Source organism: Notothenia rossii (assembly GCF_949606895.1).
Source record: "Notothenia rossii genome assembly, chromosome: 12".
NCBI classification, from domain to species: domain Eukaryota; kingdom Metazoa; phylum Chordata; class Actinopteri; order Perciformes; family Nototheniidae; genus Notothenia; species Notothenia rossii.
In genome coordinates this window covers 1,834,721-1,849,885 of record NC_136911.1, presented here as the reverse complement: position 1 = coordinate 1,849,885, position 15,165 = coordinate 1,834,721, and the positions used below count along the sequence as shown (strand labels likewise).

The 15,165-nt window shown below is 42.7% G+C and overlaps 1 protein-coding gene across 3 annotated transcripts in view; it reads left to right on the top strand.

Annotated features, from left to right (window-relative positions):
* The window catches only part of stau2 (staufen double-stranded RNA binding protein 2), a 139,650-nt gene that overhangs the window by 75,100 nt on the left and 49,385 nt on the right, over positions 1-15,165 (top strand). For all 3 annotated transcript variants that reach the window (XM_079660917.1, XM_079660916.1, XM_079660915.1), the window contains one exon: positions 5,794-6,104. In XM_079660917.1, the coding sequence (XP_079517043.1) occupies positions 5,794-6,104 (311 nt within the window). The remainder of the gene's footprint in view (positions 1-5,793; positions 6,105-15,165) is intronic.

Here is a 15,165-nt window from a genome sequence, read left to right as displayed (position 1 = left end):
TTTCCAGTTTGCAGTTTACTGAGGAGAAGTGGGATGGACTGAGTGAGTTCGCAGCATTGCAGGGAAATCAGTCAAAAAGAAGCGCTGGCCTCGGAGTGATTGGGACATGTTGTATGTGATAAACAGTGTTTTAGAGAAAACAAGAGCTTTTATTTCAGTTTCTTCAAGTGTTTCAATCACAGCTAGGTACCTTCTTCTCTATTAAAGAACATTTTACAGAGATTGAAAAGTTTATTGTCACATAGGCCTATACTATAAAGTACAAGTGGGAGATTAGTGATAGAGAAACACAGGGATCTTTCCACTTGCAGACATTACATTACATTACATGTCATATGTTAGACCCTTTTATCCAAAGCAACTAACATACACTCAGTACTGTGGACAATCCCCACAGGAGCAATTTGGGGTGAAGTGTCTCAGGGACACAACGACATGCTGACTGCAGAGGGACTCGAACTTGGTACCCCCTGATTCGAAGTCCAGCAAACTATCCACTGAGCCACAGACCATTTACATGCACTAAAACATATAGAACACAGGAGAGGGAATTTAACAATGAGTAATGAAGAGTGTGTGTGTGTGTGTGTGTGTGTGTGTGTGTGTGTGTGTGTGTGTGTGTGTGTGTGTGTGTGTGTGTGTGTGTGTGTGTGTGTGTGTGTGTGTGTGTGTGTGTGTGTGTGTGTGTGTGTGTGTGTGTGTGTGTGTGTGTGTGTGTGTGTGTGTGTGTGTGTGTGTGTGTGTGTGTGTGTGTGTGTGTGTGTGTGTGTGTGTCTTGCTCCACCGTGGTGATTTATAGCGGCGGGCTCTATCTGTTTTCGATCAGTCTCATGCTCGGCTCTGGCTTCCCTCCAGCGCTCCCCTGGCCCACCGGACAGAGTGTGGGTGGGACCCTCCGAAAGAGCTGAACCCAGCACCACGAACGCGCTCTCCTTCTCCTGCACACATAGTACAGTGTACGCTTTGCCTCATTCTGGACATACAAACCAAATTCGGTGACATTCTGATCCTTATTTCCAGAGATACACGTGATAAGGTTCCCTTCAGAGGAGCCTACATGTCCACTATGCTCTGTTATGGGAAGGTTATTATGTATTTGTTTCAACAAGGACCGTGCATACAAATACATTCAACTCAGAAAAGAGAAGATATCAGGGGGTCTGCGGGGTCTTCAAAAGTATTCAAAGTTGATAAATCAATTTAGTGAAAATTAAGGCTATTAAAAAGTATTAAAGGGCATTTCCCAAGGTATTACATTTTGTAGCTTGTTTTCAATAAGTATATAAATGGTCCAAAGAGGTTGTATTCTACAGTCTGCCTGAATGTAATCATTGCGTAGGTGTGTAGTGTGATTCTGTGTACTTTATTCATGGCATCCCGTTGGGTTTGACGTCATCTGAACAGGACATCGCACGCTCACTGCTTGATAGCGCGAAGGTCTGTTTACGCCGGTTGTTAATACTGTATATAGTCAATGTGAGGTAAAGTGTGTCGCCAAGGTAACCGGTTAGAACTCAAAGCGGCGATGAGGTCTTAGAATGTATGGAAAGGGTCCAAAGATCCAAATATACTTAAAGTTCCAAAAATACTTAAAGTTCCAAAAATACTTAAAGATCCAAAAATACTTAAAGTTCCAAAAATACTTAAAGTTCCAAAAATACTTAAAGTTCCAAATATACTTAAAGTTCCAAAAATACTTAAAGTTCCAAAAATAGCGTAAATTCCAAAAATACTTAAAGTTCCAAAAATACTTAAAGTTCCAAAAATAGCGTAAATTCCAAAAATACTTAAAGTTCCAAAAATACTTAAAGTTCCAAAAATACCGCAAATGGTTGGAAGATAAGGAGGAAGGACAATTAATACTGTATATAGTCAAAGTGAGGTAAAGTGTGTCGCCAAGGTAACCGGTTAGAACTCCAAGTGGCGATGAGGTCTTAAAATGTATGGAAAGGGTCTTAAAGAAGGTCCGTTTACGCCGGTTGTTAAACAACATCGTTATGGGGAAATGCAAGTCTGCGTCCAAATGGTTGGAAGATAAGGAGGAAGGACAATCAATACTGTATATAGTCAATGTGAGGTAAAGTGTGTCGCCAAGGTAACCGGTTAGAACTCAAAGTGGTCTTAAAATGTATGGAAAGGGTCTTGAAAAAGGTCTTAAAAAGTATTACATTTGACTTCAGGATTCCTGCGTATACCCTGAATATGAATTATGCCAGATTATAGCTAATAGCTCATTTCCATCTGCAGTCCTTATGTGGGTACATAACAATCAACATTGCATCATCTCTATCACACAAAACATGTTTTAAGTACAGTACAGTAAGTAAGTAAAGGTTCCATACATCAACCAAAAAACATTATTTTGCATAAAAATATTTGTTTACAATCATCCGTTTCATATATTACAGATATTAAAGTAATGGAAAAACATGGTTGTGCTTTGTTCTACCTCGGCTAGGGGTAGCTCGGTAACTAAAGCCTTTGGGGGTTTGTTCCTCTGCTAACTCTGCATGTACACAATTTCACAATCCTCCCCTCGCAGAAAACACACTGTTTCTTATTTTCCTCCTTCAGTCTCACGCTCTTGTTGCCATCTGACTCTGCAAACATGCGAGCATCCTCTCCGGCACGCCCACACACACTGAAGGCCGGCAATCACACACACACGCAGGGATTACAACACGATACTCTGATGTCATGTTGGCTGACACCTCCTTTTTTTAGTTTTGCATTCAGCATTTCAGCAGGCCTGCAAGTTTTAGTTGCGTAAATTCTAATTAAAGTTGTCATCGTGATGGGGAGGCAGGGGGCTGGGGAGAGAATCCTAAGTGTTGTGTCATCGGTTTGTTGTAGTATGAGTAATAAGTCCTGGATTTCACTGCTTTCTCTCCAGCGTTCATAAAGACAGGAGAGATACGAAGCTCTCTGTCGCTGTGATGGTAATGTTAACTCAAACAGGAAGTGGCCTGTCAGTCAAGCACTTTCTCTCCCAGCTGTTGGCTCACACACACACACACACACACACACACACACACACACACACACACACACACACACACACACACACACACACACACACACACACACACACACACACACACACACACACACACACACACACACACACACACACACACACACACACTCACTCACACAGCTGGTCTTCCTGTCTCTGGTGACCTTGGCTGGGCTTTCACATTTCTTCTTTTATCCTCTCTTCTTCTTCTTCTTCTTCCACATATCATATTTCTTCCTTTCTACTTTCACAATAGCCGGGGAAATAGTGAAACACCCCGTTGGTGTTTCCTCCTCCTTCCACCTGTCACGAGTGTTTCAGGAAAGTGGCGTCAGAGCTGAGGACGCCAACATAAACAAACGAGATTCATCCAAATGGTCTGGATCAGGGCATATTCAATTAATCCAAATGTAATTGAAATCCCAGTATATTCAAATCACATGGGGCGTGATATTTCTTCCAGAATGATGTATAAATATTTATCTGAGTTTAGTATTTTGGTCCGATTATTAACATTTAAACTTGAATTCCCCCTCCTGTAGTGTGCTCTATAGGTTTTGGTGCATGTAAATGGTCTGCAGAGGGTAAAATCCCCGCTCCATCAGAATCAGATCTCTAGTCTGGATTGGTGATCTAGTGGAGCGTTGTGAGCTTATTTGGATCGAGGAAAGGATCCAAATCCCTCTGGATGTTTCGTCGAGCTACCAAAAACATTTCTCCCCTTGACAGATCCTGTTAAAAAATTCCACCATTGACATTTAAAGCTCAATTCCCCTCTCTTGTAGTCTGTTCTATAGGTTTTGGAAACCCTAACCCATGTTAATGGTCTGCAAAGGCTAAATGCCTGTGTTTCTCTACCACACACTAATCCCCCACTTGCTTTATAGTGTGTAGGCCAGGGGTACTCAAACTTTATTATTAAAGGTCCACTCGTGAATTTTATACAAGGTCACTGGTCAATCTGAGTTCCGGATCAATGTCCCCCCCCCCCCACCCCCCGGAGCAGAGCAACAAAACTGAAATTAAGAAGTAGTAGGGAGGCTGTGGCTCAGTGGATAGATTGCTTGACTGCGATTCAGGGGGTAGCAAGTTCGAGTCCCACTGCAGTCAGCATGTCGTTGTGTCCCTGAGACACTTCACCCCAAATTGCTCCTGTGGGGATTGTCCATAGTACTGAATGTATGACATTTATGACATGTAATGTTTCTTACGGCGCGCTATGCATGGGGCCCCCTTGAGGGGGTTTCCCGACATGTCGTTGCAGTAACTTAAAGGGTGTTTCATGTTGTCGTTGCTGTGGACCTTAATCTACCTTCTTTGGGGGCACCCTTCTGGTCCGAGCACTTGCCTGTCGGCAAACGGTGCCCCTGTATACACACACACATTCAATATGGTGGCTTGAACTAGTGGGAGAAATGGCACTGTTTGTCTGTAGCCAATGCCTTGAACCTCGGCAAAAAAGGCTTTAGAAGCATTAGAAAGTTAAGGTAGGTAACTTGCTCGCGCACTCAAGTAAATATATATACGCACGTCCATTCTCACAACGCGTCAGAAACCAGAAAATATACATTAATTTACATCAAAATCAGAAAGTTTTTATATTTTTATTTTGTATAATTTGTATTTGTTATAACGGGACACAGGGTTCAGTCCGGATTGATCTGCAGTTCGGTCCGGATCTGACTGTGACAATAAAAAAAGTCTAGATTTGGTGCTTCAGTGGAGCGTTGTGAGCTTATTTGGATCGAGGAAGGGATCAGAATCCCTCGGGACGTTTCCTCGAGCTACCAAAATATCCCTTCTCTTGATCCGAGTCGTCTCCTGCTCCTGGGTTTGTCACAAAGTGAAGAAAGATGCCGTGTATTCGGCGGTGCTGTTTCCCATCAGCGGTGAAGTCATGGCGCTCTGTTGATATTGGTGGATGCTGCGTTTGTGTTTGAGAGAGACAGAAAGAGGCCGTGTGTGTGTTTCCCAGCAGACACTTTGATAGAGCTCAGAACTGCCAAACCTCATGAAACTGTCATCTACGCTCAGACGTGGAATGCCAGTTTAGGAGCCAGCACACACACACACACACACACACACACACACACACACACACACACACACACACACACACACACACACACACACACACTCTCCATCATTGTCTGGTTGAGTAGGCGTGGCCTCGATTCTTGAAATCCATGATTTAATTTTTGCATTTGATTCAAAAAAGATGTCAATGTTATTTAAGATCAACAGATTGAGTTCTTTCTGCATCCTCTTATGGTGACTTGGAAATAGTTTTCCCAAAAGCCTGGGTTATAGGAGGTGAAGACGAAGGGCTAAATCGTAAAAGATTAGACATAAACGCCATCTTTTTGGGTTCTAAATTAGAAACAAGAAAGTGCCATTTTAACAAGAAGAGTGCCGCTGCAGGCTCCAGATAAGTGACGCTGGTTCGTCTCTGAAGCTTTTACTCTACTTAGGATGTACTCAAGCTGGCAGGGAAAAGTGAAATACTGCAAGAATGGTTTCGTGGTTCTAATAATCCCAATTGAAAGCTTATTTCGTGACGTAGCTGTGAGAGAAATGTGGTTCAAGGGTTAATGACGACGGCGGTAATAATAACCCATTTTCTGTCCTACGATTTCCTCCCTTTGTCCTTTCTGCTCGTGTATGAACCATGTGACCTCATTGCTGCCCCTCCCTCTCAATCTGTCCGTTTATCTTTCCACCCAACACTTAAATTGTTCCTCTTTTCTCCCCGTCATCTCCTCTCTCTCCTCCTCCAGCCCAGAAAGGTTTGCTCCACCTCAGCCCGGACGTCTACCAGGAGATGGAGGCCAGCAGGAAGCAGGGAGGAGGCGTTTCTCCGGGGGTCAACAATAGTGGAAGCTCCGGTAACTCCTACATGACATCCAAAGACATGCCTCCGTACTTCAGCTCCTCGTCCCCCAGCCCCACGGCCACCATGGCTCGAGAGATGCTTCTGAACGGACAAACGCCCGCTAACGCTGAGCTGCACCTGAAGGGGAAGAACTGCGGCGTCAACGTGCAGCCGGCCCAGCAGCTCGACTACCTGGCCCGCATCCAGGGCTTCCAGGTGAGACACATTACATGCTGCGGAGCTTTATTTAGGGTCAGACATCAACTCGATACCAACCTCACCTCGATAGCATCCAGGGCTTCCAGGTGAGACACATCACATGCTGCAGAGCTTTATTTAGGGTCAGACATCAACTCGATACCAACCTCACCTCGATAGCATCCAGGGCTTCCAGGTGAGACACATTACATGCTACAATTGTACATGAAAACATCGTGAAAAGCTGTGTACAAAAAACTATAGAATCCACTGATACCTTCGATACCAACCTCGTCTCGATAGCTAACCCTAACCCAAGTTAAGTTGGCCTTAAATGACATGACACGCACAGACATAACTAACTTTATAGAACACACTGCAGGAGAGGGAATTTAACAATGAGGAATTAAGAAGATAGGTAAATGTGTCGCTCAGTCCTTCTGCTGTTGCCCTTTCACATAAAACACAGCTCTGGCACTTCTATCTGCTAAGTTAAAGGTCACCTATCATGCTATTTTTAAGCAATAGCATCGGTCTCAGATATATACAAATATATAAAAAACATGTCTATGAAGTGTTTTGCTCAAAATACCAAACAGATCACCCATTCTAGCCATGCCTCATATCCCTCTATTTCACTTCCTGTTTCTAAAGTGCTCATTTGGGGTATAAAGCTTTAAATTAAAGAGTAGGGGTCTGAGCTCATGCGGGACCCGGCAGCTACTGTCTAAACTAAACACTGCCGTGATGAAACGCCATATCATGGATTATCAAGGATTCTCTCTGAAACAGTATGGAGCTCAAAGGCTTTCTCTCTTGCCGGTTATACCACAAGGTGAGTTCCTTTTTACTTCCTGCTTCTTCACACACATGCTCTCCAGTACAGGTTAGCTCTGAGTGTTAGCCATGCTAATGTAAACACCGTCCATATTACGTCCAAAACAGTCGGGTATTGTTTCTGATAGCAACGTTTCTGATAGGGCCGTGGGTCCACATTTCAGATATTACGTCATATCGGACACAAATCTGGATCAGCTCCGTTGTTCCCCCGTTTTCAGAGATGTGGGTACGGAGGAAAAGGGAGAGGGTTTTATTTTCTGATGCTGCGTGAGTTCCCCGACTCACCGGGGACACATGTTGATGTAGAGAAGACATCAGAAAGTGCATTTTTCATGATACTGTAGGTCCCCTTTAAGTTGGCCTTAAATGACACGAAACTATGAAATCCAACTAATCCTTCGATACCAACCGCGTCTCGATAGCTTGTCGAGAAGGCCGATTTCTGATAAGTTAAGTTGGCTTTAAATTACACGAAGCTATAAAATCCAAGGAATCCGTTTCTATCAAAATCGTCACACTAGCTCGTCTGGAAGTGCTTTGAAAGACGGTCCAAAGTTTTGTCAGTTTTTTCTGTGAGGAACACACACACACACAATTCACTTTACTGTCTTCCCAAATGCTGCAGCCAACTCTTTTTATAAGCTACCGTGATGCTACGGATATCACATGAAACCAAAACATCCATATAGAATCGAATGTCTCAAAAGCTTGTGTAGAAGTGCATTCAAATATATCGTTTTAAAGCATTATATAGCACTAATTCTACATCTTATAAACTGGCTTAATAAACATTTTTAGAAGCACGTACAAAAACTTTTAGCGACGTTTTCAAAGAATTATAAGCATAAAAAAGTCCTAAAAGTACTCATTATGTAGAATAACCACCTTTTATTATACAGTTATCTAGAAGCTATTACAAGTAGAGGTTGATAGATTTAAGTTTTTTTAAATATCCAAAGTGTACATTTTGATTAAAAGGAGTCATGTGCACGACGTTTCCTCAAAGTCTTCTTATGAATATCTCAGAAATATACTCACTAATGTAACCCCAGATTATAATTTGCATAATGTTATGATTACTCCAATTAGGAGAGACCTTCGTTGATTAAAAGCTGAATTTTCTTTTTGCACATTCCTCTGTCAGGGAGGCCTTCAATTGTTTCCATATCCATGTTTATCCCACTCGTGGAATGCAGGCTCGTGTTTCATTTCTACCCGCCATAAATTAGCTAATAAAAGTCCTAATTCGAAGTACAGAAGTTGCTGAATCGGCAGAACAGATGTTAGCATGACCGTGCATAAATTGGTTATGGAGAAAGAACGGCTGCACACACACACACACACACACACACACGCACACACACACACACACACACACACACACACACACACATACACACACACACACACACACACACACAGCAAGTACAGCTGATTGAAGGTGGAGAATAATGCTGCAGCAATTAGTAAATAAAATCTCAAACTAGTTGTATATAAGATATTTGAAGACATTTACTTCTACTTTGAGAAACTGGGATGGATATTTTTACTATTTTCAGGCCACCAAATGATTAATTAGGAAATAATCTGCAGATTAAAGCGATTGGAGGTGAAGAACGGGGCTGCAGCAAGTAGAAAACTAATGGATTTGTGAACATAATCTCCTACTATTTGTCCTTTTTCATCCAATAATGTCAGAAAAGGCTGTTTTCAAATATACAGATTTGCTGCTCCTCTGTTTTAAATCAAAATAAAGTGAACATATTTGGGTTTCAGACAAAACAAGATATTTATAGACATTACCTTCTATTTTGAGAAACTTTGTATGTAAATGTTTCTCTACCAACTAAAGGATTGTTCTAATAATAATCCTCAGATGTAAATGTATGTAAGTAATGGTTAGTTAGGAGGAGACTTCCCAACAGTAGAGAGAAACACTCCTCCAGTGCAAGTGGACTAAAGTGGAAACTGCTCGATAACACTCGATCCGTTTCCTATTCTTCGTGCGGACAGTATTGGCAGATCGTAGATTTAGAGCTGGAACTAAACCTCACAGGTGCTTCTGTCATTACCACACACACACTGAGCAGAAACACACACACTCTCTGCTGGCGCTGTGTGTGTGTCTGTTTTAATCAGTGCCGGGCGTGCTGCGCTGCATACCGACTCACACACGGATATCTCAGCTGCAGATGCTTTTTATCAGTTTGAGCGAAAACATTTTATCTTAACCTGCTGAGGGTTTCTTTGAAAGGCCTTTGTTATTGCTCTGAGCCTTCCTGTGTGTGTGTGTGTGTGTGTGTGTGTGTGTGTGTGTGTGTGTGTGTGTGTGTGTGTGTGTGTGTGTGTGTGTGTGTGTGTGTGTGTGTGTGTGTGTGTGTGTGTGTGTGTGTGTGTGTGTGTGTGTGTGTGTGTGTGTGTGTGTGTGTGTGTGTGTGTGTGTGTGTGTGTGTGTGTGTGTGTGTGTGTGTGTGTGTGTGTGTGTGTGTGTGTGTGTGTGGAAATTCATGCTGTAATTGAGACTTGCGGACAATGTGTGGTGTATGGAGGGGATGTTTCATATCATGTGGGTTTGTAACGAGAACCTGTCTTCGCCTAAAGAGCCGTGTTCTTATTATTTGTTTTTCGGGCTCAACCACTAGATTTTTTTACGTTTGTGCCAAGAAATGCACTTGTCTGCGTTCCCTCCGGACACGTAATGTGCCGCTTTGTGTCCGCACTCGACAACAAACGAGATCTGCAGCTTTCATTGTTTTGCTGTAATTTGATAATAATCTCCTCGTCTGATTAGCATCTTTTGTTTTTGTAATGTAATTATGTTGCGGATTACAGTGCCAGTGGATTAAAGCGTCTCAGAAAGCAGCGAGGACGTTCTCATAGTGTCCGTTTCATCCACGCAGCGCGCAGACAAAGACCCGGCCTACCTGCTAAACCCTCCTTTTGATTTGATTGGAAAATGGCCTCTGGTGGAAGCTCTGTGGATAAGCAACAGTGTGTTGTACTCACGCCAGCTGGGAGCAGGGATGCTGGCTCTCAGCGCAGTGTGTGTGAGTGTGAGTGTATTTCCTATTAATTTGGCTGCTGTGTTGTTGGCACGGCGGGTATGTGCGCTGGAAGTAGGGCAGAAACAAAGAAGCAGGAGGTAATAGACAACACATGGACCAGGATGGGGTTCTGAGTAAGAGCCACGTAACAGATTCTCCTCTTCCTCTTTGTATCTGCGTTTATCTCTTTGCTTTATGACCGGTTTGTGAATTTCAACCTTCTTCATAATCGTCGTCTTTGTTCTTATTACTTCCCCAATGCGTCCACATTTAAATGTACAACTAAGTGACATGAGAAGGTGGAGAAAACACTGAAGAAGGAATGTTGAAGCTACCAAAAGGGTACAGATAATTTTAGGTTTTATAGCTGTCAATCATAAGGTAGCCCCGCCCTGAATCATACGCTGCTTCATCGTCTATTTGACACTAAATATCATCACTTACGAAATAAACATCATGCTGCGATACAGAAGGCTTGACACTAGACATTGAGACCATAAACTCATCAGGAAAATGTTTACTTATGTAATAATCAAGTGAGAAGTTGGGTAATTTTCTCATAGACTTCTATACAATCAGAGGACTCGCCCCCTGCTGGATAGAAGAGAGAATGCAGGTTTAAGGCACTTTAACATTGACGTTGCCTCTTGTCTCATCTTTAACATGAGACTCGCTGAATCCTTTCATCGGCAATAGAGGAATATCTAACCTTCATCAATAGTGTGGCGTAGTTTTATCGGTGTTGAGTTTTGTATAATTGATATCTTAAGGAAAGAAACTGGAGACAGTTGCGTCTGTTTTGACAGTTTTCTTGCCAGAGTGAACAAAGACATTGCTCACGCTATGGACAGTGGGTTTGATATTTAAAAATGTGATTTGTGCACATGACACGCTTGAGATGAATTCCTCTGACCAATCAGCCGTCTGCAATGCTCAGGGTTCTTACGGTCATTAAAAACCTGGAAAAGTCAGGGAAATAAAAAAATGCAAATTCCAGGCCCTGGAAAAGTTATGGAAAAACTATATTTTTCCCAAAGTTTTGGAAAAGTCATGGAAATGTAACTAAAGTTGCATCAAATATAATTTATATTTGATCTAATCGCCAATAGTAAAACTCTAATGATAACAAATACTGTATGGTGTAGTGATCAAACGTAAAATGGCATTTAACTGTCGAGGTGTTTTGCTGGTGAGAGATTTGATTTGCTTTAGCGTGTAGAAGCTATTTGATTTGTTGGATAGGCACAACATGTTTCAGACCTTATTTTCCTGTTCCATGTTAAAATAAACCATTTTCAGTGGTACCGCAGAAAAAGAGTAATGTTTTGGTCATGGATAATTAGGTAAAGGTCCTGGAGAAGTCATTGAAAATCACTGGTGACAAAGTGTATGTACCCTGAATGTTTTAAACCCCAGAATAGCAAGTAGAGTAGAGCCCTACGCTAAGCGGCATTGCATCCCCCCTCTGTTTGTTTAGCTTGAAGGATTTGATCCCGGCATCGCAGTCACCAGCTGCCCATTTATTCTGCCATCACATGACTTTATGTTGTCATCACAAAGTGGCGACGCTTCAGATTAATACCTGCTACTTCCCTTTAAAGTGAGCCGGACATTTTTATATAAAGCATCACTGATTGATGGAAATCTAATGATCTTTTGTCTTCAAATGGAGCGAGGGCACACACCTGGACCCGGACAGGTTTACTCTCCGTCGAAAGAGTTTAGCAACGTTTCATTTCCTGGAAAGCTGGAGTGTTTGTCGGTAGCGGATCTTTGTCTGAATGTGGAAGTCGAGGTATTTAGTGGTCGGGCAAGTTAATAAAGAGAGGGAAAGGAAGTGTGGATGAAAGACCTGTGTGTGTGTGTGTGTGTGTGTGTGTGTGTGTGTGTGTGTGTGTGTGTGTGTGTGTGTGTGTGTGTGTGTGTGTGTGTGTGTGTGTGTGTGTGTGTGTGTGTGTGTGTGTGTGTGTGTGTGTGTGTGTGTGTGTGTGTGTGTGTGTGTGTGTGTGTGTGTGTGTGTGTGTGTGTGTGTGTGTGTGTGTGTGTGTGTGTGTGTGTGTGTGTGTGTGTGTGTGTGTGTGTGTGTGTGTGTGTGTGTGTGTGTGTGATCACGAGCTGCATTCATTGGTGGACCAATACTGAGAATGATTCCTGGGACATGAGTGAGCATGTGTGCAACGTCATGTGGTTTTTGTGGATAATCTTGGTTTATCTTTGGTTAAAAACAGATTTGTGGCTTTCTCTCTCTCTCTCTCTCTCTCTCTCTCTCTCTCTCTCTCTCTCTCTCTCTGTGTGTGTGTGTGTGGTCTCAGATTTATGTTTTCTGTTGGTGGACCCAGTTTTTTTGGACTTATAAATCATGTTCTCATCTAAAAAGACGCAACAACACAACCTCATTTTTTAACGTGAGACAATGTTATTTTTTATCTCAAGGGTTACGGTACGTCCACACAGCAGCTTTGGAAAAATCTTGGAGCTGGGCGTGTCTGAGAGCTTGGGGATTTTTTGCGAGCAACGCGACCAACAACCAATCACATGAATCTCCCGCCCCCGACATACAAAGCAATAGCAATGTTAAAACGAAGTAAACTGGATATAAACTCTCCAAACAGGTGAAAACCTACCAGTTTCACCCACTGTCTCTGCCACCTCCCTCCATGCCTGGTTCCTCCGGTTTGTATCCCGGTAAATAGTTCTGGTCGTAAAGAACCGGGTGATTTGCTACCGTAATTTCTCGTTTGGAATATGAGGAGATGAACTGCGGTCTGGCTCTCCCAGCTTGCATGCTGTTTGATTGGCTAGTGCTTGAACTGTCAGATTTGCATAAACGGGATTTGATTGGCTGACGCTTCCAGCTCAGCTTCAAAAGTTGAACATTGCTCAACTTTTGAATCCTGAAAATCCTGGAAATCTTCGCTTTGCTTCCCCACAATGCAGTTCGGCGAAAAGCGAGGCAAAGTGACGTCACCCCATTCAAAGTCAATGGGCAGAGAAGCGTTGGAAGATTTTTTTAAAGCTGCTGTGTGGACGTACCGTCACTGCACACGTGGAGTAGAGTCAATAAGTCACACAGTGATCTGCCTTTTATACACCAGCATACCCATACAGATTGCTAATACGAGCTAGCATTAGCCGCAATAAACTCCTCGTCATACTGCAAAACTTTGGAGGGCATTGAAGAAAGAATCTGTGTACATTTTGGGTTTTTAACGTCATCAAACACCTCCTTAAAGATCTAAACAGTCCCTTTAATGCGACTGAAATCCACATCTTACTGGTATCTAAGACTGTTATTTCTACGCTCAGAAGTCCCTCTTTAAATCACCTCCAGAAACAGGACCAATTGATTTGACATTGACCTTTTCTTTCCCGTGTTACTGTGTCATATGATTATAATTACGATCTGATCCAAAGTCAAAAACAAACTTTAGTACACTGTCGGGTCAACATTTGCCCAAAGGATTACATCGCAGCCCATTTGGCGACTCCATATTGGCCCAATTTAACCAAGAGTTGTCACCACTAGACACTGTTTGTATTATAGGAACAATGTGAAACAGAACAGTAAGCATTATCCGTGTTTAAAAAGCCATATTCCTTCATTAACTGGCACGGTCAGTGAAAGCAGCACCTATTCTGCAACATTACAATAACACCCCTCCTGTGTTTGTGCTTGTGCAAATGGAAAATATGACAGAAGCACTTTGTGTATTGTTGTTGGGTTTTGAAGCAGCCTGCAGAGTTTTGACAACCTGCACAAAATGTGATATTTGAGTTGGTGTTTGAGTGAATGTGAGAGTACTTACACGTCCATATGGATCAGATGTTCAGTCTTAGTGACGCAGGATATTGCACCACTTAAATAAATTGTTAATATCCTCTTGCTTATGGCGAGGAAACATCAACATAGTGTACTCTACCAATCCAGGTTGTGTCTGGTATCTACAGTATCTATCAGTCCTTACACCTGCTCAATCCAAAAGCAATAACTCTGCTCAGATAGCAATCAGCTGAGTCATGTTATCTAACAGCACCGGCTTATCTGGCATGGATTTAGAGAGCAGGGACTCTTCGCAGGACTTCCATGTTGGAAATCCCGCGTTAATGAAAACACTCTCCTGGCGGGTGGCTGGTGTTGATATCCAGTTCCCAGGATTTCTCACACGTTCGCGTTGTGTGCTCTTCTCTCACCGCGCTTCCTTCTTTGGCGTTGTATTAAATCCCACTTCAAATAAGGCCGACTACACCTTGTACCCTCTCTTTCCTCCCCTCCTCCCTCTGCATCAACATCAAACGCCTGATCTGGTACGAACGTTCAAAGACTCCTAACAGTTTGTTTCCAACCTCCTTGTCATCGTCTCATTCCTCCACTCTCTGTTTACTCTGGGATTTGCGTTAGAAAATACATTTTGCGATGGCTAATCCCACCACGTTTGATTTCTGCGGCGCGGTGATGGCTTCCAGCTGCGCTCGGCGGCATATTTGTGTGAAGAGAGATCTTCGAAAACAAGTTTTGTCTGTGGTATAAATCAGAGCGTTAATGCTGTGCTGGCTCGGCGTCTCCCTGCTAGCATGGTGGCCCTGTGTGTGTGTGTGTGTGTGTGTGTGTGTGTGTGTGTGTGTGTGTCGTGTGTATGACTGTGTGTGTGTGAGTGATGATGTTTTTACACCACAATCAAGCCCATTTGTAAACCTTTAAATCAAATAACCTCAAGTGCAGCCACAGCATATCGCACATTTGAATATGCAGCATAATTTTGTTTCTTTTGCTTTTGCTCTTGGTATTTCGATATTAGAGATCATATTGTGATTCCCAGCTGTGTGCCAGCTCAGTGCCAGCGTGGGGAGGTGGAGGGGGCGTTAACCTGGCTTTCTGTTCACCTTCAATCTGGATTAAATGCCCGATAGTGGCTGTAGAAACATCTAGCATAACTCTTTGTAGAGATTGAATAGGATCCCCCTAGCTTCCTCACAGAAAAACCCCAAATGAATGAAGTTATTGTTTTTAAAATAAACAAACAACATAGACAATGATAATTAGTGTGTTTTGAAGGTGCTGGGAGGAGGACATTGTTTCTGTTTCAACACCAAAGACTAGCTGTTAGCCCAATGCCTCCAGTCTGTATTATGGCATTCATCTTCTCGTTAACGTTTGACAAGAAAGGACATTTTGTTTCATTCTTTGTTAAAAGCGA